This window comes from Rhinatrema bivittatum, chromosome 2 (assembly GCF_901001135.1).
Source record: "Rhinatrema bivittatum chromosome 2, aRhiBiv1.1, whole genome shotgun sequence".
NCBI lineage: Eukaryota > Metazoa > Chordata > Amphibia > Gymnophiona > Rhinatrematidae > Rhinatrema > Rhinatrema bivittatum.
In genome coordinates this window covers 648,934,770-648,958,113 of record NC_042616.1, presented here as the reverse complement: position 1 = coordinate 648,958,113, position 23,344 = coordinate 648,934,770, and the positions used below count along the sequence as shown (strand labels likewise).

The 23,344-nt window shown below is 45.4% G+C and overlaps 1 protein-coding gene across 8 annotated transcripts in view; it reads left to right on the top strand.

Annotated features, from left to right (window-relative positions):
* Window positions 1-23,344, top strand: part of ASPH (aspartate beta-hydroxylase) — a 508,516-nt gene that overhangs the window by 194,172 nt on the left and 291,000 nt on the right. For all 8 annotated transcript variants that reach the window (XM_029591373.1, XM_029591374.1, XM_029591372.1 and 5 more), the window contains 2 exons: window positions 7,297-7,371; window positions 11,492-11,725. In XM_029591373.1, coding sequence (XP_029447233.1) covers window positions 7,297-7,371; window positions 11,492-11,725 — 309 coding nt within the window. The remainder of the gene's footprint in view (window positions 1-7,296; window positions 7,372-11,491; window positions 11,726-23,344) is intronic.

The following is a 23,344-nucleotide window of genomic DNA, read 5'->3' as shown; positions in this document are numbered from 1 at the left end:
TAGCTTCCCCATGTCTACATGGCTAATACCGGTTTATGGACTTTTCCTCCAGGAGCTTGTCCAAACCCTCTTTAAACCCAGTTATACTAATCACTTTCTCCACATTCTCTGGCAACAAATTCCACAGTTTAATTTTATGTTGAGTGAGAGAATTCTTTTGCTGATTTGTGTTAAAAGTGCTCCCCACTAGCTTCATGGAGTGACCTCTAATCCTAGTACTATTGGAAAGCGTAAATAATAGTTCCTTATTTACTCATGCTGCACCACTCATGATTTTATAGACCTCTATCATTTCTCCCCTCAGCTGTCTCTTCTCCAGGCAGAAGAGCCCTAACCTCTTTAATCTTTACTCATAGGAGAGCTGTTCCATCCCCTTTATCATTTTGGTCACTCTTCTCTGCTCCTTTTCAAGTTCAGCTCTATCTTTTTTTGGAGAGAGAGAGATCGACCAGAACTGCACAAAACATTCAAGTTGTGATCACATCATAGATTGTTACAGAGGCATTATGAAATCTTCCGTTTTATTTTCCATTCCTTTCCTTATAATACCTAAAATTCTATTTTCCTTTTTCACCGCCACTGTACACCAAGCCGAGGATTTCTAAGTTTTGTCCAGGTTTTGCATGCCTTCCTTTTCCCGAGGGAACTTCCTAAGCTCTGAAAACCAGGAAGCCAGTTCAGGGCCAATCAGAGGGATGGATACAAAACCTGTTAGAAAACTTAAAAAAAAAAAAAACCAAAACGAAGCTATGAAACCTAGAATATAAAAAGAAAAAAAAATTATGATGAAAAGCAATACTTGTGTCAGTGACACTATACACATGATAGATGTGAGGTGATTAAAGCTGGCGGCTCTTTGAGTTTGTGTAGCTGTCAGGACTTCTTTGCAGTGGGGTGGGGGGGGGGAGAAAGGGGTGATTATTATGTGTAATTCTGGTTTTCACATGTCAAAAAAGATATAATGGAGGAAAGCAACAAGAAAAGACTAGATGCATTAGAGCTTTTCAGCTTGGAGAAGAGATGATTGAAAAGGAAATATGATAGAGGTTTATAAAATCATTCCTCTGAGGACAAGCAGGATAAGAACATAAGAAATTGCCATGCTGGGTCAGACCAAGAGTCCATCAAGCCCAGCATCCTCTTTCCAACAGAGGCCAATCCAGGCTACAAGAACCTGGTAATTACCCAAACACTAAGAAGATCCAGCAGCTGTGTGCATGGAGTGACATCATCAGATGGAGGAACACAAACAGAGATGCTGAAGGTCCTCAAAAAGGATTATTAATAAAATAATATTCCATAAATGCCCTACTCTAGGCCTGAGTTTCTCGCAGTGCAGGGCCTGTTAAAAGCAAATTTTATCGTTTGATAAGATGCACTTTTGTATTCTCATGCCTCATTCAGAATGAAATCCAAATCATTGGTAGCAGGTCTATGCATACCTTGTAATATGCTCATTCCAAGTATTCCATGAAGGAGCTCTTAAGCTCTCGGCAGTGTGCACACCTCAGACTGTATAAAAAACTTTGTGCACTCTAATACATGTAAGATTGAAGTATAAGCGATTCTAGAGTTGGGGCAATATTGGGACACACTGGAATTAATGTTCCGTAGATCTCCTGCTGTTATCAAACCTAAATGCTTTTTGATGTTTTTGGGAGCCAGTCTGAATGACAAAATCTGAAGTGTGCACATACCCCGCAGAGCGGGGTAACCCGAGAATCCACCCAGTGAAGGTAGAGGCAGGTGGAGAGCAGGCACTGTACTCACTCGGCACCTGGAACGGAGCAGGGCCAGGTTGTCCAAGGAACGATGCAGGACTCACTTAAAGAGAGCAGAGGCAGTGAGAGAGGCCTTCTGAGGAGCGGATAGCCCTGAGTGTGAGCGAGGCCCCCAAGGAGCGGGTACCGAGAACACTCAGACAGGAACAACAACCAGAGTCGCAGGGAGACGGAATAAGCAGGACTGGAATCCTTGCTAACTCATCATACTGAAGGTCAGCTGAGCTTAAGTAGTAGAAGCAGGTGACGTCATGCGGTGGGGACGTCCCCGAGGTTCCCGCCATGACGCGCTCAAGAAGGGGCCAGGAGCGTCCACGCCGTCTCGGGAACGCCATGAGGGTCGGCGTGGAGAAGCTGAGACGGCTTTCTTCCCCAGACTGGAAGCAGAGGAGAGAAAAGAGGTGAGCAGTAGAGGTCGCAGCCGCCTGCGACCGGGCACAACACTGTGTCCCATACTGGACCCCTCGAAGTCTCATCTTTTCCTCGGTCTGCAGGTCCTGGTTTGTCTCCCTCAATTGTTGCAATCAGTTTTCTTAGTCCTCAGGAAATGTTTCTCATGGGGCCTCTTACTTGCATTTTACTCTCCTAGTTTCTTTAAGTAGGTTTTTCTTATGTTTTCTAAGATTTCTTGCTTTATCATCGACCACATAGTGAGCCAGTATTGGTGCATTCAAGCGGCATTTTAACCTTGTTGATTTTTCACCTGATACGTCAGAAAGAGAAGGCCAGTGACTTAAATAAGTTCCCCTATGCGAAAATATCATGTCTATCATGATATGTGTGTGCCATGATGTCTCAGGCTGTACCCTATGTGGGACTATAACCCATATAGAATCTCTCTCCTGGCTGGAGCTCATAGAGAATCTCTTCAGAAGACTTATCCAAGTCCATCAGCATCGAAAGCATTGACATCAAGGGACTCAGGAACTGCACTGATAGCTGGCAGTGCATTGATATCAGGGAGACATCGATTCATCTTGACATCGAGCACCAGGAAAAACAGGGGAGATAGATCATAGTCTACTTTCTCTCACTTAAAGAAAGCACAGAGTCCCACTTCTTCAATGCTGGCATCTTGGAGCTCCAAAGTCATGCATCAAGTGAAGATAAAGAAGCACCAATATCAGTTTCCAAAGTGTGATGTCAGGAGCAGGGACATTATGTTGGTTGCCTTGAATTCTCCAAAGTGTTCCTATTGGGATAAGAGCTCATTCTTTCTACAAATCTGGGAATTGTGACAGTGAGTCCAGATGTCAGCCACCGAGTTATCTCTGGTATCCCAGAAACATGTGGTCTCCCCTCCTTTTGCATAAATCTTGTTATCCATATTCAGAAGGGATATTGGTCTATAAGAAGTTGGGAATTCAGAATCCCATCCCTTTTTTTTTTTTTTTTTTAGGAATAATAATAATAAGAGCCTCTTTCAAGGTACTAGGCAAATCTCCAGCTACCACTGCCTGTTGGAAAAGACATTCCACAGGAGAAAGAATTTGCAATCTGAGAATCTTAAAAACCTTTGACAGGAATCCGTTCGGACTGGGAGTTTATGACATTTAAGACTCTGTATCACCTTTGAAATTTCTCCCCCAGAAATAGGTTTATTCAAGCTATGCAATTGTTCCTCAGTCACCTTAGGTAAATCTATTCCCTCACAAAATGTTTTCTGATTAGGGACACCAGATTCTTCCCAAGAGTACAGATGTCTATAAAAACGATGTAAAATGTGCTACTTACAAACTGCATGGCGTGCCCTCTAGTTCTTGTGTTATCTAAAAGATTATTTACTGATTCACTTTTACCTCTTCAAGTCCTTTCATGATTTTATAGACCTCTGTCACATTGCCCCATCAGTGGTCTCTTCTCCACGCTGAACAACCCTAACCTTTCTTCATAAGGAAGCTGTCCCATGCCCTTTATCATTTGGGTCACCCTTTTCCAGTGCAACTATATCTTTTTTGAGATACGGTGACCAAAATTGCACACAGTATTTGAGGTGCAGTCTCACCATGGAGTGATATGGAGGCGTTATGGTTCTCTGTTTTATTCACCATTCCCTTTCTAATAATTCCTAACATTGTTTGCTTTTTTGACTATTGCAGCACACTGAGCCAATGATTTTGGTGTATTATCCACTATGAAGCCTAGATATTTTTCCTGGGTGGTAACTCCTAATATGGAACCTAACATCGTGTAATCACAATATGGGTTATTTGTCCCTATATGCATCACCTTACACTTGTTCACATTATGGAGGTAGATTTTATAACATGCGTGTGTGGTTCCCGGTGTGAGCACATGGATGTGCCGATTTTATAACATGCGTGAAAGAAAGCAATCCGTGGATGATCCATGTAGGCCACTGAGCCTGGGGTCTCGCTTGTGTTCTACTCGGGCAGGAGTTCCATTTCTTTTCACCGATCGATCGACCGACATTGATGGAGGCTCGGATAGTGAAGGGATCAAGGACTTCACCGTTTCTTTGGGGGGAGAGTGCATTCTCCCCACATTCTAAGGAACTAGTATCTATGGGCAGGAGCCTTGGATGACATAGCCTCCCCTTCTGCTTGCCTGTAATGGAGGTACAGTCTCCTTGTGAGAGAGGGTGAGCAGGAAACTGGGCAAGCAGCATAGTTGCTGCATTTTGGTGCCATGCCCAGTAATGGTTGCCCATGCCAGTGCACCACCGATGGTCTGATGCATCTATGTCAGGACTGCATCGTGAACAGGACTGCTATTGGGCGCAATGGTCACCCTTGATGCAATTGAGGTGCGTGACTGCCTTCAACTTTGTAAGGGCCATCGACCATGGGTGCCATTGAGCGCAGTGTACCCTATTAATTGCCTTGGTTGGGGGGGTGGGGCCCTTCTGTCCCATAGGTGTCAGCGGGCTCCATTGTGCACCGTAGATGCCATCAAGCACCAGGGGCTATCGATGCACCGGAGAAATGGAGTTGACCTGAGTGTCATCAAGCGCCATGGGCTTTGATGCGGTGGAGTAGTGGCACTGACCTTGAGCATCAATTCTGGACTGCATCACAGACTAGGACTGCTGTTGAGCACCATGGTTGCCCTCGAGGCCATTGAACACCATGGAGGCTATTGGGTGTGTTTGCCAGTGACGCTGTTTGTGGCTGCTCGACGATGTGGGCACCATTGCTGCTAGTGGGCACTGGGATTGCCATCAAGCGCCTGGTCGCACTCAAGGCTGTCGATCACTGGGATGCAGGTGTCCTAAAATACCTCAAGTGCCATAGAAGCCCTCGAGTGACAGAGGCTTCGGGTCTGGGTGGTCACAGTGCCTTTGAGTGCCAGGGTAGCCATCAACCTGAGGCACCCTGGAGCATTCAAGCATTCAGGGTGCAGCATGGCCCAGTGCCCTCAAGGCTATCGAGCACTGGGGGTGCCAAGAGCCCCTTTACAATGTCCGGAAGGGACAACGAGGGGCATCGAGGTGTACCATCAATGGATCTCGTGTCAGCCATAGGCACTGGCATGGATGCCATCGAGCCAGTACATAGATGCCCTTGGGTGCATAGCTGACCCAAGGGGAACTGTTCAGGATGCCGGTCATCATCAGTTCCTTTGGGCACTGATGCAGTGTGTCAATGCCGTGTAGATGCTGCAGGGCTTCTGCCTTTGGGCACTCTGGGTGTCATAGGTACCACTAGACCATAAACGCATTTCGGGCACTGGTCTCTATCGGTGCCACTGACCCTCAGACATTTTTGACCTGCAGTGTTAACAAGTCATTGGAGCCTTCCGGCACCATATACAAAATGGGTGCCACCAGGCTTTTAATATCTGCAAGTACCTGGTGTGCCATTGAGGGTACTGCATGCCATTGAATACGTTGGGCGCTTGTGGCATTGTCAAGCACTGCAGAGCCCTGAGTGCTTGACAATGCCACATCCTTGTGGATGTGGCATTGTCACATCACATCTATGGCATCCTTGGTGCCATAGATGTGATGCATCGCTTATGGATGCCATTTCCACTATGGGCACTGGGGGACACAGGTCGTAAGGCACCATGGGCACAGTTAGTTTCCATGGGCTTCCCTTCTACCATTATGCAAAGCCATTCAAGACCCCGATTCAAGGGTTACGATCAGCCTCTTTGAGTGTTGTCAAGTACCATGGGGGTAACGCTGCCCACCACCAGGGACGGCTGTAGTCAGAACCCTGGTGGCACTGGGGACACCGTCATCACACTGCACATGCTGACTCCATTAGGAGTTAGTGGAGCACATCCTAGATAGTTGGAAAGGGCAATGGTCGTCTACTCCTCCAAGTTCCTCAGGCATGAGTAGGCGGCATTCTCTCTGTCGTTGCCGGGCACAGCTGTACCAGAGTTAGCGAGACTGCCATTGTCATCAAGGTATTAGCTTCCTCATCTGTTTCACACCTTAGGGTGCCTTAGTGAGGAGGGTGCCATCACACATTCTTGGATTGCTTTTTGGCAGTGCGCAGCTGTTGACTCTAAGGTGGTGCTGTGCCTGCTGTGCTGTGGGATGTGAATGTATGCTGCCATCTGCAGAATGGGGTACCGCTGCATGAGTACTGGTCATCATTGAGCTTTTAAAAGTGGAGGGCACTATTCCTCTAGTTGTCCTCTAATGTAGATGTGTGTATGTGTTTCTCTCATGGTGATCCTAGGGGAGTGCAGGGAAATTCAGCTCCAGTGGGGCCACGCCTGAGATATTGAAGAGCAGGGGGAGGGGTACACTGTACTTTCTGGCTTGGCGCAGGTGTTTCTGTGCATGGGCCAGTGCGATTCCTGCCCCACTAGCATTCCCAAGGAATGGGCAGAGGTGTTACATGTCAGAAAGAGGGCTTCTATGATAGCACGGGGTTCCACCAGATTTCCGACTGGCCTTCTTTCCCCATCCAAGGATTGCCCTGCCCAGGGGTGGTGGCGATGGTGGGGCTGGACTTAAAATAACATATGACATGTTTTGCAAGTATAGTTTTTGTTTGTTTTTTTTTAATTTAAAGAAAAACACTCATGCAAATTGCTTCATAAATGATGGAAGTGAATGAGAGCACCCCATGTGCCACTCATTACCCAGACCCCCATGCAGGCATCACACACTTGACACATGTCAAACATCAGTGGAGTAAATCAGATTTTAAGCACAGAGAATGAGCCCCTTTAAATTCTAGCAAAAATATATTCAATAAAATGTTTGACCAAAAGCGGAAAGTAAACTATAGGATTTAGAAAACAGGAGGTAGCAATGAGATCAGAATAAAAAACCTTGGAGCTATGAAATGGACAGATTGGTATTAGAAGACAGAAGTAATGTTTGTATAAAGCTCTCTCTCAGCATATGTACCATTCCTCTGCTGCAGAACTATTATGCAAGGAATCTTGCACTGTAGGTTGAGATAATGCAAGCTAGTTTGTAAGGGTGTGGGGGAATGGGACTCTTTTAAAAGGATTTGTTTCAAGTTGGTCGATCTTTTCTGTGCTTCCCTTAACTTTTGATTCATTTTGCTAATGCTTTTCATTTTAGACTATGAGCATGATGAAGATGAAGTGGAAGAAATCATCCAAGCCCAAATTCATAAAACAATACAATCACAACCTGGTATGCGCCCCACAGTGCACTCTTTTTTCATGGTCAAGGACCCCGTATGCATTTTAGCTTCTGTAGCAAAGACTAAGCCCAGAAGATGAGAAACCTCTAGTTTTTGAATACCTGCCCCACCTCTCCCTGTGTCTTCAGCTTTCTTCCTGGAGTTTCTGGCCATTTTGTTCTGCGCATTCAGAATGTTTCTTTTTTTATCATCCAATTAAAGCAGTGGTTTTCAACCATTTTTCTGTCAGGGCATACCTGACAGATGGTTCTCGCATACGTGATACGCTGAACACATGATTGTCACCGGGCTAGATCTTAACATATAATCTATATCTACAGGAACCACCCTGACTCCCCAAGAATGGGTGCAGAACAGAACTAGGACATTTCCCTTTCAAGTTACCATACAAAAAAGATATTTCTGGTGTCATCTCAGTAACAGCAACATAAACACTCTCTCCTACCAGGCACAATAGCGCTCCTTATGAAAAAGCAATAATTTGCCACCAATACATGTCCTATTGAGAAAAAACAACAAATAATGCTAGTAAAATACTTCACCTTGGTCACATACATAGACTCAACCTTCACCAAATACAGAAAGACCACAAATTACAAATATGGAGACAGAAACTGGAATGGAAACCCAAAAACGCCACTCTGTATTCAGTGCAAAACTGAAGAAATGGAAACAGAAATATAGCACCTAACAGACTCCCAGGATCTGCAATAATATACACAAACTAATGCACAAAAGGTTACATCTGCATTATGGAACACACTCAAACAGTAACAACCCTATCTATAAAAAGGCAACACTACAAATATTTAACCAGGTCCTAAACCCCAATAACCTCCTATTAGGAAAACAGAGCAAGCCAAGATCCCTGCACAGAAACTACAAACTTCCAGAATACTCTTACCTGGGTCACACATGCAGAACACATACAGACTCTGACCAAATACAGAATAAAGTGACCATCAAGTTAATGTTTTTGTTTTTCCACTGTTGCTCTGCATACACTCAGTTTGGCTTCTTGCTGTTTCCAGTTCAGTTTTTGTCTCCACATTTCTATTTATACATTTCTCAAGTAATATAAAATAATAATTCTAAAAGTAGAATAATGAATATAATAAATGTTTCAAAGCAACTGATAAATAGAATAACATCCAATCATTATAAACTTACAAAATTATTAAATTCTCTAAACAATAAAATATTTCAAACACCAGACACATCATATAATACCTGAATGTAATCTACTTTGAAGTGCTGAAATAGTGCGAAAGTGTAATAGAAAAATCTAAATAAATAATTAAAATGGCAGTCAATCAAGGAAGATAAAAAAAAGCCACCTTTACTTACCCTCTCCAGCAAATCTCCTACTCCTTTCCCTTGTAGGCCAATAGCACATACCAGAAGCAGCAATGGCTGCTGAAGCTCTGTCCTCACGCTCCTCTTCCCTAGGGCCCATGACTAGTCTGTCTTTCTCTCTCTCTCTCTCTCTCTCACTCACACACACACACACACACACACACACACACACACTGTTTTTCACACACCACTCATCTTTCTCTTTCTCTCCCATACACACCAGTCACCTCCATAACCAATCTCTTTCTCTCACATACATCAGTCACCTCCTTGACCAATCTCTTTCTCTCTCACACACAGACACTAGTCAATTCCCTGACCAGTCTCTCTCTCTCTCTCTGACACACACACCAGTTCTTCCCTAACCACTCTCTTTCTCTTACACACACCAGTCACCTCCCTGACCAGTCTCTTGCTCTCACACATGCTTTCTCTCTCTTACTTACACAAACAGAATCAATCACACACATTCTCTCTCACACACACATGCTGGCTCACTCTCTCTGTCTCACTCACTCACTCACCCCCACTCCCAGCACACATGGCAGCTACAGCACAAGGCAGCTGGTATGCTGCTATTAAAGCAGAGTTGTGACAGGCTGGGAACTTCAGCAGGAGTGACTCCCCCACCCCGCAACGAAGGCAGCACTCAGCTGTTTGCCTGTACTGCGATCATCGCAGTGCAGAGCAGTCAGCTGAGAATGTGGCTGTGGGGATTTTCTGCCATGCGGTTGTTTGGGAAATCCATCGATTAAGCTGCCCCGGGTCTGTGGAGGTGAAGGACTGATTTAGAAAGGAGACTTACATTGTAAGCCTTCTGGGAAGGGGAAATACCTAACAACAGCCGTACCTGAAATGTCACTTCCCTTGAACTTGGAAAAGCATGTAAATCCAAATCCACATTCAAGCATACCTAGCGGGAAGTTTCTGTTTGCTATCTTATTATTAGATGGTTTTTCCACCCACACCTTGGAATTTTGGGAGGTTATCACAGCTTAATATGTCACTTCAGTGACATTTGTTTGTAAATCTGCTTAGACATTGGTGTTTTGCCTTGGAAAAATTTCAAGAGCTCTTTAACGGGGTAAATAGACATTTCCCTGTGTAAATTGGTTATTTGCAAATTGCCCACCCCTTTAGCCGGGGATCAAGAACTCATGTACTTTTATCTGCATCATGAGCAGACATTCCCTGGGGGTTGGGTGCTAGGTCAGGGGAGTGAAATAACATGACCTTGATTGCCCTTTCAGAACTCCAAGCATTATTTCCAGCAGAAGCAGAGCAGCTGCAAATCTTTACAGGCGCTTCTCCCAGGGGGTTGCACTTTCCTTTTGAAAACTGGTACAAAGCTTGCAGGTATAAGTAACCCCAGAGTTTGCATTGTTAGGGGCACTTTTGTAAATTGCCCCAATAAGCTGCACTAATGACACCAGCGTAAGTTAAAAGCCACAAACAAATCCTTTTAGATAGGTTTAGATTTTATTTAGATTTATATTCCGCTTTTTGCACTTTTTTTCAGCGCATCAAAGTGGATTACATTCAGGTACTGTAGGTATATCCCTATCGCCAGAGGGCTTACAATCTAAAAGGCCGATACAGTAAAGTCCGCAGGAGAGCAGGTGAACGCCTGGTGCGCGCGATGCAGTATTTAAATTAGGTCCGGCGGTAGATCCGGGCAAAAGGAGGCACTAGGGACACTAGTGCGTCCCTAACGCCTCCTTTTTGACAGGAGCGGTGGCTGACAGCGGGTTTGACAGCCGACGCTCAATTTTGCCAGCGTCTGTTCTCGAACCCGCTGACAGCCACGGGCTCGGAAACTGGACGCCGGCAAAATTGAGCGTCTGGTTTTTGGCCCGACAGCTGCAGGCCGAATTCAAAATTTATTTTTTTTTTAACTATTTTTACTCTTTGGGACCTCCGACTTAATATCGCCCTGGTAGACAGTCCATCAAGCTAGGGATGGATTGGTCCATCAAGCTAGGGAGAGAGAACATTGTAGAAATCTCATCTTTGTGTGACTTTCCTCACTCAAAATCACATCAAATCTTCACTGACATCTACTATGCTGTTTATACGTTTCCCTCTGCATGTAAAACTGGCCCCAAAACCCTAGACCACCACCAAATCATCACCTGGCCCTCCTGTAGCAGTATAAATAGTTGATTACTATGTGTGCCACCCCAGAGGCTTGCTCTCTCTCCTCTCCACTCCACTCCACTCCACTCCACTCCACTCCACTCTCTCCTTGCCCAAAAATGTCCAAAACAGAATTTTGTTATTTATTGCAAATTGCATTTTGGGTTTTTCGGGCATATTGCACAGCTTAATGCCTGGAAAAAAGGTGTAGTTATTTCCGGCGTTAAACATGTGTAATAGTGCCCCTCATTTTCATTGATCATGTCCAAACCCCTCCCCAATACCGCCCCTTTTAATACATTTGTAAAATTTGTAAAATTTGCATTCGCGCCATGCGTTGTGCTAACGCCATAACGCATTTTCATAAATGACCCTGTATGTTTGTACCCGAAGCAATGCTCAAGGTCCTAAGGAGTGGTAAGATAAAGGTTTTGTTCAGCCCACATACATGGTATAAATAAGAATACTCTGGGAGGAGGGCTCAGGGACAGAAGACTTGTTGATGTATTAGTAGGGGCCTAGCGTTTCATGTACTTGAGATAACAGCAGAGTTTTATTGTTGAGATTGGGGTTTGGGGAAGTACTGTTCATGTTGGTAACGACTTGTTGTTAAAACAGTGGAAGAAGAAAAGCTGGAGGAGGAAATAGTTCTTATAGAAGAGGAAGTTGAAGAACAAGCGGAGGACCCCCTTCTGTTTATGGAAATAGAAGAAGAGGAAGAGCGTGATCAGCAGCAGGAGGAAGAGCCTCTTCAGCAGGAAGAGGAAGATGAAGAGCATGACGAAGTTCCTGTATCAGAGGGGGGTCATGCAGCACCAGAGGCAGAAGAAGCTCTAGAGCCAGCTGAGGAAGGTAATGTGAGGAAACTACTTGGTGTTCTGTTGGTAGGTTATTGCTTGCTACAAGGTGTAAACCTTATAGGTAACGCGTGTAGATCACGGAGTATTTCTGCAAATCGCTAGTTACTGCAGCCAAACAAAGAAATAGAGCTTGTTCTAAAGGCTGAGAATATTTTCTAAAATTCCTTGTTGCACAAAGATTGATTGTGGGTTAAGCATGCTAGATGATTGTAGTACATTTTGATAAACAAAAAAACATATGTTAGATTTCGTAGTAACATAGTAAATGATGGCATGTAAAGATCAATTGGCTCATCCGATATGCCCAAGTCAAACTCTTCTGGTTAGGTTTTCTACTACTTTGTCTAGATTTGCATACAAATTCTCATACAAACCAACACCCACTTTCCCCCTTGTCTTTTACCTGATTTCTCAGCCCCGCTTCGGCAACTGTTCACTCAATCTGTCCTAAGCATGTTTATATTATGTTGCTGTGCTGGCTACCACCACCACTGCAAATAGGTTATTCCAGACCTTGTCAACTTTCTGATTGGTTCTTACAACCCCAAGGCCCCCTACTATACGTTACCACTAAGTTTTATAATCCACACAGACACCATAACTAGTGAGGGTTATTTTCTGAAACATCTAGGAACCCGGACTCATTAATGATATGGTTGTAACCATGGCTTCTTCTGGATTGTGGGGGGAGCTGTCACAAGATGGCAGGCCGTTGATTGGTTAAGGAGATCCTGGGGCCTGGCATTTAAAACCTGTTGAATCATCACTTTTGTAAAAGTTGATGGACAGATTTCTCTTTAGAAATTCGAAATCTATGATGGTTATTCTTCATAAAACAGAAAGGACAAGGTAAAAAGTAAATTTTCAAATAAGTTATGATGACACCTGCTGACATCAGGAAGAGGGGCAGGACCAGGGCCGTCCTGGCAAAATACACATGGACAGGTTATTCTTAACTCTTTGCATATTCTTTCCGGTGGGGAGATTCTATCCACAAATTCAGTAGGTGCTTACATACCTGTGGTCCCTACCAGGAAAGTGATTTCACAGGGAGCTCTGCAGGGAGTTTCCTTTGGATCATTAGCTTGTAGACCCGTGAGTATAGCAACTTTGAGCAGAGAGCATGATCTGTATTGAAGGCAGGGCTGTTCTTTTTCACTTTCATTTTTGCTAAGGAAAGTTATTGGGCAAGATATTATACCTTTGGGATTTTAAAGGTTGGAATTGCACAGTAGTATTTGGCAAAACTATGTAACACATAATAAAAGAGAGAAATATTGAAAAATCTGATCAGGTGTGATAGTGTCTGCATGAAAGTGAGGAAAAAGGGTAAAATGTCACTAGCAGGGAAATGCAGCTTATAAAAATTGCAGGTATATAAGGATGGGAAGAGAGGTTAGACAGGTCATATATGTGATAAGGACTTTTAAAATTACCCTTCTTGTGCAGATAGCATGCATTCACCAATCAAAAGGAAGACCAAATTATCTCATTGATCCAAAATCAAAAAATGCATATTGCATTGCTGCAGGAGATACATTTAGAATATCCTAAGCGCATAAAACTTGAGCGTGAAGTTGGATAATGTTTCTTCTAGGCGTAAGAGGAGGGGTGGTAATTTGAATCCATAACCCTCACTGCCTGTCAAGAAAAGAAAGCCATTAATTCTGTTTAGGCAACATTAGGACTCTGATCCAAATATCAAACAAATAGTATAATGTAATTCTGGCAAAAACATAATGTATTTTGTTAACCTTGATTAAACTTTTATTCAGCTAAAAAAAGGTTCTTTCTCATGAAAACACTTTATTTTTTATAAACTTATGGGAAGCAACTCCTTTCCTCAGGAAAAAATTAGCAGTGGTTAGTTTTTGACTTTTTGTGTTATGTTGTTTTTATTATGCTGTGTACAACTTTGTGAACAGCTTTCTGCATTCTCCGAAGACTGGGGAGGCAGTGCATACATTTTTAATAAACAAATGATTTTTTTTTTCAGTGGCTGAAAGTACTGAGTAATAAATTACACACATCAACATGAAGTTACTCTCTGAACATAATCAGAGCACAGCCTTATGCTGTGTGCTCTCTGCACACAAACCTTTTGCAGCCCTCACATCATCAGCTTGTTTTGTGATCTGCGACTCAACCTGCCCTTTTTCCCCTCAGCAACTGCAGTGATTGTTACTGGGATTTTGTAGTCTAAGTGAACAGCGAAACATAAAATTTGCCATCCAGCACAGTATCCTGTTTCCAACAGTGGCCAATTACCTGGTAGGATCCCAAGGATCCACCTTAATAATGGTTTATGGTCTCTTCTTCCAGGAACTTATCTAAACCTTTTTTTAAATGCAGTTATGTTAACAGCTTTTACCATCCTCCAGCAACACATTTCAGAGCTTAATTATGCATTGAGAAAAAATATTTTCTATCATTAGTTTTAAATGTACAACTTATTAACTTCATTGTCTATCCCAGAGTCTTTTACTTTTTGAAAGAGTAAACAACCGATTCATTGTTACTTATTCCACACCATTCATTGTTTTATAACTCTCTATGATATCTCCTCTCAGCCGTCTCTTCTCCAGCCTTTCCTCATAGGGGAATTGTGTCATCCCCTTTATCATTTTCTTAGGTTGCATAAAAACGTAATTGGAGATAAAATGGCCTATATTAATTAAGGCTGTTTTAAGGATAAGGTATTTGCAGCTTTGCATAGGCTTAAATATAGAGAGGTCCATATTCAAAAGCTTTTATGTATATAATGTTGGAATTCCATGCCCAAAAACTGAGTTGTGAATAATATTTTGTTGACATTTAACTAAGTATGTTTTATTGTAAGCTGCCTAAGACTATGGATTGTATGGGCTATAAATATTTTAAATAAAAATACATTTCTCACCTACTGAATGCATACATTGTTAGGGAGCCCGGCCATGACCGGTCAGCCCCCCCCCTACATTTTCCTCACCACCGACGCGGCAGCCTCCTCCTTGCACTGGGCCACGGGCGCCGGGCTGCATGGCCACTGCTGGGTCTCTCTCCCGGCCAGCGTAGGGGCCTCCCTTGACGCGTGCGCGGGAGACCCCGCCTCTCAAAGAGGCCGCAGCGGAAAAGTCGAGCCGGCCCCGGATGATGACGTCTCTGCAGGAGGAGTATTTAACCCCGCAGCTCCTTTCCTTCATTGCCTTTGCAACAGACTTCCACTGTTGCTCCAGGGCTGTGCTTCCTGTGCTTCTGGGACAGTGTCTTCAGTGTCTCCACTCGGCCAGTGTCTTCAGTGTCTCCACTTCGCCAGTGTCTCCAGGTTTTCAGCATCTCTGCTCCTTCAGTGTGTCCAATCCGCCAGTGTCTCCTTGTCCCTGTGGCCGTCTGTTTGTCTCCCCAGGTAGTACCTTCGGACTGTCTTTCTGGTACTGACCTCGGCTTGCATCTTGACCTCTCTGTTCGCTGCCTGCCTCGGACCTTCTGCTTGGACTTCACTTCATCTCTTTGCTGACTGCCTCGGACCTTCTACCTGGACTTTGCTTCGTCTCTCCATGTAGGTTGGTTCCTATCTCACTGGGTGAACGCTCCGAGTACCCGCTCCTCGGGGGTTCTTCCACATCCACAGGCTATCCGCTCCTCAGAGGGCCATCCAGCTTGATTCTGCGGAACCAATCCTTGGGAGTCCTCCTCTCACCTACACCACCTCCCGGAGGCAAGTTCCACCGAGGGGATCCCTCAGTGGTCTTTACATCTCGCTCCGGCTCAAGGGTCCACATGGACAACAGTTTGCAAAGGCCATGGACCCGGTGGACATGTCTAGTCTTCAGGCCATTCCGGGCCTGGCTCAATGGCTTTTGCAGCAACAGCAATCCCTGGAGACCTTATTCGCCATTGTAGAACATCTGGTATCTCGCCTGGATTCCACCGCTGGACATGGGGCAACCACCCTTCCCCGGTGCCTCCAGTAGCCTCGATCTCTGTGACCCACATGCCTGCTCCACCTCGATTCTCCGGAGAATCTAAGCAATGCCGAGGGTTTCTGAACTACTGATTCATACGGTTCTCCCTGCAAGAACAGTTTCCTAATGACCGAGTGAAGACATCCTTCATCATCTCCCTATTGGATGGTAAAGCACTGGCCTGGGCATCTCCGCTTTGGGAGCGAGGAGATTCCCTTCTGGGAGACCTACCTCGGTTTGTCCGGACATTCCGTCAAGTGTTCGATGAGCCAAGCCGTCAGTCCACTGCCACGTCTGAACTGCTTAACCTCTGCCAGGGCTCACGCACCCTGGCTGACTTTGCTGTAGAATTTTGCACTTTGGCATCCAAACTAGGGTGGCGTGAGGATAGCCTGCGCGGCATCTTCCTGGAGGGGTTGTCCTGCCGTATAAAGGATGAGCTGGCTGCACGGGAGCCTCCCAGACGACTTCGAGGCCCTCATTGAACTGGCAGGTCAGATCGATCGTTGACTACAGCAATGTGGTAAAGAAGGTAGGCCAGGTCATCGCTTGGTATCCCTGGTTCCAACTTTTTCTCATCCAGTAGTTGTGCCTGCGACGTCTGGAGCCTCGCCAGAGTGCCAAGAGGAACCTATGCAGCTAGGCCGCAGCCGCCTGACTACTGAAGAAAAACAGCGTCGATGGAGACTCGGCTTATGCCTCTACTGCGGAGGCAAAGGACACCTGTTGGCCCAATGTCCTGAGTGTCCGGGAAACGCCCGAGCCTAGGTGTCACAGGAGGGCTGACCCTATGCTGTATCAACCCCGCTCCTCCATGCATGGTTCCTGTTACGCTGCAATTTTCCAGAGGTTCTTTCACTACACTCGCTCTCATCGACTCGGGTTCTGGTGGGAATTTATTTTATTTATTTATTTATTTAATGGCTTTTCTATACCGATATTAGTGGAAAATTCATATCGGTTTACATTAAACAGCAGGTAGAAAATTACATCAAACAGGGACTGGGCAGTGGAGTGAAGGTAAACTTAACAATAGTAAAAATAGTATACAGAAATCAGGAAAACAAGCTGAGAGCAAGATAACATATTAGGAGATGGGAATTGAAATGGAGGCATAATAAAAGCATTGGATGGGGGGCTTAGGACCTAATCTGGCAATGCCTGAAGAGCCAGGTCTTTAGCTTTTTCTTGAATTTGATGGAACAAGGCTCAAGGTGGAGATTTGTGGGTAGTGAGTTCCAGCAGGAGGAGCCAGCAATAGAGATTGCTTCATTCTCTCCGAGTTAGTCCACCAATTGCAACTACCCATGTTGCCCCATACACCACCATTATGGATTTCCTCAATCCAAGGAGACCCTCTCCCGGGACGGTTAAATTTCCGCACTGCCCCTGTAACACTGTCCTCCTTGATTCTCAAGAAATCCATTCACCCAGTGGTACTGGGGCTTCCTTGGCTACAAAAGCATTCCCCCACCATTGACTGGAAAACCCCGCAAATTACAGCCTGGGGAAAGGACTGCTTTTCCACCTGCCTTCAGCTTAGACCACAACCACAGTTGGTGCTGGCTAGCACCTCCCTATCATTACCGCCCCAATATAGTAGCTTTGCCGATGTGTTCTCCAAGAAGGAGGCGGAGACACTTCCGGAGCATCGGTCCTTCTGCTGCGCCATCAACCTACTACCCGGTACAGCTCTGCCCATGGACAGGTGTATCCATTGTCTCTGCCCGAGATCCAGGCGATGTCCAAGTACATAAAAGAAAACCTCGACCGAGGGTTTATCCATCCCTCTTCTTCTCCAGCAGGGGCAGGCTTCTTCTTCGTAGCCAAGAAAGACTGTTCTTTAAGACCCGGTATCGATTACAGGGTACTCAACGCTATCACTCGAAAAGATCGTTATCCTCTTCCCTTGATCCCTGAGTTATTGGATCGCCTTCAGGGAGCCAAGGTCTTTTCCAAATTGGACCTCCGAGGGGCCTACAATCTTATTCGAATAAAGCCGGGAGATGAGTGGAAGTCGGCATTTTAATATACGCGTCAACCATTATGTATATCTCATAATGCTCTTTGGACTGTGCAACGCACCTGCAGTGTTCCAAAATTTAATGAACGAGATATTCCGGGACATGTTACACAAGGGGGTGATTGTCTACCTCGATGACATCCTAATCTATTCCAAACACTTGAAGACACATCTCATGGACGTTTGTCAGGTCCTCCAATGTCTAAGAGAACATCGTTTATTTACCAAATTAGAAAAATGCTTCTTTGAACAGGAGTCCCTGCCATTTTTGGGCTTCATCATATCCAGCTCAGGTTTTCGGATGGACCCAGACAAGTTAACCAGCATTCGGGAGTGGCCGCAACCGGTGGGGCTCCGCTCACTGCAAAGGTTTCTTGGCTTCGTCAATTTCTATAGGAATTTCATTCCCCACTATTCACGCATAGTAGCACCCCTAACGGCATTAACCAAGAAGGGGGCCAACTCTAAACAGTGGCCGGAGGAAGCCATCCACGCATTCCATGATTTGAAAAAGGCATTTCTACAGGAGCCATGTCTTCACCACCCCGATCCAGCTTGTCTGTTCATCGTGGAGGTGGATGCTTTGGATCTCGCTGTAGGAGTGGTACTCGGCCAATGCTCCCCTCAAGGGACTGTCCTGCCTTGCTCTTTCTTCTCCCGCAAGTTTTCCTCCGCAGAGAACTATGAAATTGGAGACAAGAAGCTGTTAGCCATTAAGATGGCCTTTGAAGAATGGAGACAATGGCTGGAGGGGGCACAACACCCTGTAACGGTATATACCGACCATAAGAATCTTGAGTTCCTCAGTAGGTCCCAACGGCTGAATCTGCGCCAGGCCCGGTGGTCGCTCTTCTTTAGTCGATTCGACTTCGTACTACATTACTCGCCCTGCGAATAAGAATACACGGGCGGACGCACTTTCCAGGCTATACAAGGCTGAAGATGTACCAGAAACAATCCACTACATTTTGGATCCTGCCAAAATCCAACTAGCTGCTACCGACATGGTACCACAGGGGAAGACGGCGGTTTTGTCAACGACCTAAAGTACTGGCTTGGGCGCACGACTCCCTCACTGCTGGACACCCAGGCAGAGCCCAAACCCTGAGACTGCTATCCCGATATTACTGGTGGCCTCGGATTGCTCAAGATGTAAGATCCTACGTGGATTCCTGCCCAACGTGCGTGCAGCAAAAGCCTTTGTCTGGTTGTCCCTGGGGGTTACTCCAACCTCTCCCAGCTCCTCAGGAACCCTGGACGCACATCTTTACTGATTTTGTGGTTGATCTACCTATCTCCTCTGGTAATCACGTAATCTGGGTTGTGATCGACAGATTCTCCAAGATGACACACTTTATTCCTTTACCAAAATTACCTTCAGCCCCAGAGTTGGCACGACTCTTTACGTTACACATATTTCGATTGCATGGTCCTCCCTTACATATCGCTTCTGATCGTGGCCCTCAGTTTATGGCCAAATTCTGGTGGGCCCTATGCAAGACATTTGGAGTGCATTGGATTTCACCAAGGCCTTCCACCCGCAGGGTAACAGACAAGCCGAGCGACTTAACCGGGGATTGAAGACCTTCCTTCGTTCCTTTGTAGGAAGCCGCCAAGATGATTGGTCTTTCCTATTGCCTTGGGCGGAGTTTCCCCACAACTCCCATATTCATTCTGCCACAGGATCATCTCCATTTCAGGTGGTTTATGGAAGGCATCCTAAACCTCCACTACCGTTACCTCTGTCAGTGCCCTCTCCTGCAGCCCAACTTACGGCTGACCAAATGCACGATCTATGTGAGACCATCAATGCCAATCTGATTAAAGCTGCTGAAACCGCCAAGCGCACATCTGGTAAACACCTCCAGCCAGCCCCCCTCTTTAACTCAGGAGATCAAGTTTGGCTCAGCATCCACCACATCCGCCTTCGGGTTCCATCTATGTGACTGGCACCCAAATACATCGGTCCTTTTTCAATTTCTGAATGCTTAGGTCCAGTGACCTATCACCTAAGACTGTCCTCCAGTCTCCAAATTCACAATTCCTTTCACGTATCCTTGTTAAAACCCTTGGTACTGTCATTCTATCGTACCGCAACACCTAACCTCCCAGAGATGGCTTTGGATGACGACCCAGTCAACCAAGTCTGGGAGGTCCTGGATATTCGATGACATTATAGACGGTGGGAGTATCTAATTGCTTGGGAGGATTTTGTTGCTGAAGAGAATTCGTGGGAACCCTCCTCGAACATCTTGGACAAATCTTTGCTTCAGCACTTCCATCGTACACACCCTGACAAGCCTGGCCCTTCTAAGAGGGGGCGTAAGATGGGGGGTACTGTTAGGGCACCTGGCCGCAACCGGCCGGCCCCTCCAACATTTTCCGTACCGCCGACGCGGCGGCCTCCTCCTCACACTGGGCCGCTGGTGCTGGGCCGCACGGCCACTGCTGCGTCTCTCTACTGGCCGGCGTTGGGGGCCTCCCTTGACGTGCGCTCACGGGACGCCCCGCTTCTTAAAGGGGCCGCGGTGGAAAAGTCGAGCCGGCCCCGGATGATGTCGTCTTTGCAGGAGGGGGTATTTAACCCCACAGCTCCTTTCCTTCATTGCCTTTGCAATAGACTTCCTCTGTTGCTGCAGGGCTGTGCTTCCTGTGCTTCTGGAACAGCGTCTTCAGTGTCTCCACTCCACCAGGGTCTTCAGCATCTCTGCTCCTTCAGTGTCTCCAATCCACCAGTGTCTCCTTGTCCCTGTGGCCGTCTGTTCGTCTCCCCAGGAACTACCTTCGGACTGTCTTTGTGGTACTGACCTCGGCTTGCCTCTTGACCTCTCTGCTGCTTGCCTCGGACCTTCTGCTGGACTTCACTTCGTCTCTTCGCTGTCTGCCTCGGACCTTCTGCCTGGACTTTGCTTTGCTCTCCACGTAGGTCGGTTCCTATCTCGCTGGGTGAACGCTCCGAGTACGCGCTCCTCGGGGGCTCTTCCGCGTCCACAGGCTATCCGCTCTTCGGAGGGCCGACCGGCTTGATTCTGTGGAACCAATCCTTGGGAGGAGTCCTCTCACCTACGCCACCTCTCAGAGATGAGTTCCACCGAGGGGATCCCTCAGCGGTCTTCACATCTCGCTCCGGTTCAAGGATTCACATCGACAACATACATTCTATGTACACACATTTTTGTTAGCACAGAATTTATAAGGACAAAAAAGGGGTGACAGGGGGAGGTGCTCTAAGGGTATGGATTTACTTTACCTGGTGTGCACATTTATTTTGTGATGTGAGGGCACAGATGGAAAAAGAGTACGCCTAAGTATAGGATAAAGTTATCTATGTATCTTTATCTGAGTATTTGCAGCGGGAGATTTGTGTGTTCAAATCCTACTGAATTTTAGGGTCAAGTGACATGGATATAATTGCTGTTTGCCGTCCTACTGAATAGGAACCTCAGAATTTTTAGTTTTTGGTAATAAGCCGAAGAAAATAATAATTAAATTAGTGGCTAGTAAAAGGCAGCCAAATTATATTCCGAAAATAAGGAATGGAGAGGAGAAAAGTGTTTTTAAAACTATAGAAAATTTGTGCAGTCCTGAAGGATATATTTTAGAAGCTGTAGCGTGAAAAGGACTTGTATGAAAATAGTAAAGGGAATTTTTTTTGCAGTAGAAAGCTTCCTTTAGTAGATGAGGAGTGGCTGGAGAAATTGCATGCACGTGTTACATTACAGACTGTGCAGGAAGTTATTTAACAACTTGAATTTATTACTCCTGGGGGAATTCTGTGCAAAAAATGTAAAATTCTGCATACTTTATATTGGTCAAAATAACACAACATACATGACAGTCTTTAAGTAATTATTATATGTAAATATTATTCTACTGCTTTATTTGCCTATATATTTATATATATATATATATATATATATATATAATATATATCTTTATATATATATCTTTATATATATATAAAAATATATATAAATATATATCTTTATATATAAATGTATATAAATATATATATATATATATATATATATATATATATATATATATATAAAATATATATATATAATATATATAAAATGAAGGCTCTTCAACCTTCATTTTATCATTAATTATGCGTTATAGTTCCTGTATCAAGTGTTCCATGTAAAGCCTGTTGCTGCATTATTTCCTCTGTAAACCGATAAGATGTTCCCAATGATGGTCGGTATGTAAAACGCTTAAATAAATAAATAATTACTTTAAAATATAATACAGAAAAAAATTATTACTTAAAGAATGCAGAGTTTTAAATTTTTTGAGCCACATTTCTCTAGACATTCATAAGAACATGCCATACTGGGTCAGACCAAGGGTCCATCAAGCCCAGCATCCTGTTTCCAATAGTGGCCAACAGTGGCAAATACCCAAAACCTGTCTATTCCATGTTATTGTTGCTAGTAATAGCAGTGGCTATTTTCTATGTCAACTTACCGGTAATTAATAGCAGGTAATGGACTTCTCCTCACTTGTAAGAGTGTCTCTTCTACCCTCTCTCCCTACTCCCCTGGCCAGTCTCCTTTCACTTTGCCCTCTCAGGCCCCAACTCCCCACCTACCACTCTCTCTCCCCTTCTCCTCTAGGCTCAATCCCTTCCACTATATCTCCACTCCCAGAGTTTGACCCTGCTCTCAGTACTGCCCCTCACATAGGCTCCCTCTGTGCCTCTCTCTCTCTCTCTCTCTCTCTCAGATACACCCACACCCTTTCTCTAGTGCACATTCACACATACAGGCTCCCCTCTCGCACACACATATACCCTCATACAGGCTCCTCCTCTCTCGTGCACATACCCAACTTCATACAGGCTCCCCCTCTCTTTTTCGCACACACCCATTCAGGCTCCCTTTCCCTCTCACGCATATACCCTCTCACATGCTACCTATGTCTCTCTCCTTCACACCCCTGTGCACTTGCTCCCTCTCTCGTTCACCGTCCCTTACACAGTCTTTCTCTCTCTCTCACACACACACACTCACACTCACACACATACACACACACATGCACACTCTCTTTCCTTCACACAGGCTTTCTTTCTCATACATAAGCACACCCTCATATAGGCTCCTGCTCTCACAAACAAACAAGCACCCTCACATATACATACAATCCCTTTTTCACATGCACCAGCTCCCAATTTCTCCCAAATATACACACTCCATAATCTTCTCACATAGGCTCCCTTTCTCTGGTACCCATATCCATGCGCCCTCACACATGCTCTATCTCTAATCCCCCAGGCTCGCAGTCTTACACACACATACACATATACACACTCACCGGGGCCTGCTTCATCTTCACTGCAAGCGGGATGGCCTCCGCTCGTAGCACGCTGGGTACCTGTTCCATCTTCTCCGTGAGTGGGATGGGCTAAGCTCATGGCAGCCGGGGTCTGCTCCTTCTTTTCCACGAATGAGATGGCCTCTGCTCGCAGCATGCCGGGGCCTGTTCCATCTTCGCTGCAAATGGCAGCCGTCCCAGAATGCCACAAGCGGAGACCATCCCACTTGCAGAGAAGATGAAGCAGGCCCCGGCATGCTACAAACAGAGCCCGTCCCGCTCGTGGCAAACATGAAGCAGGCCCCAGTGAGCCTGACAAAATTTGCAC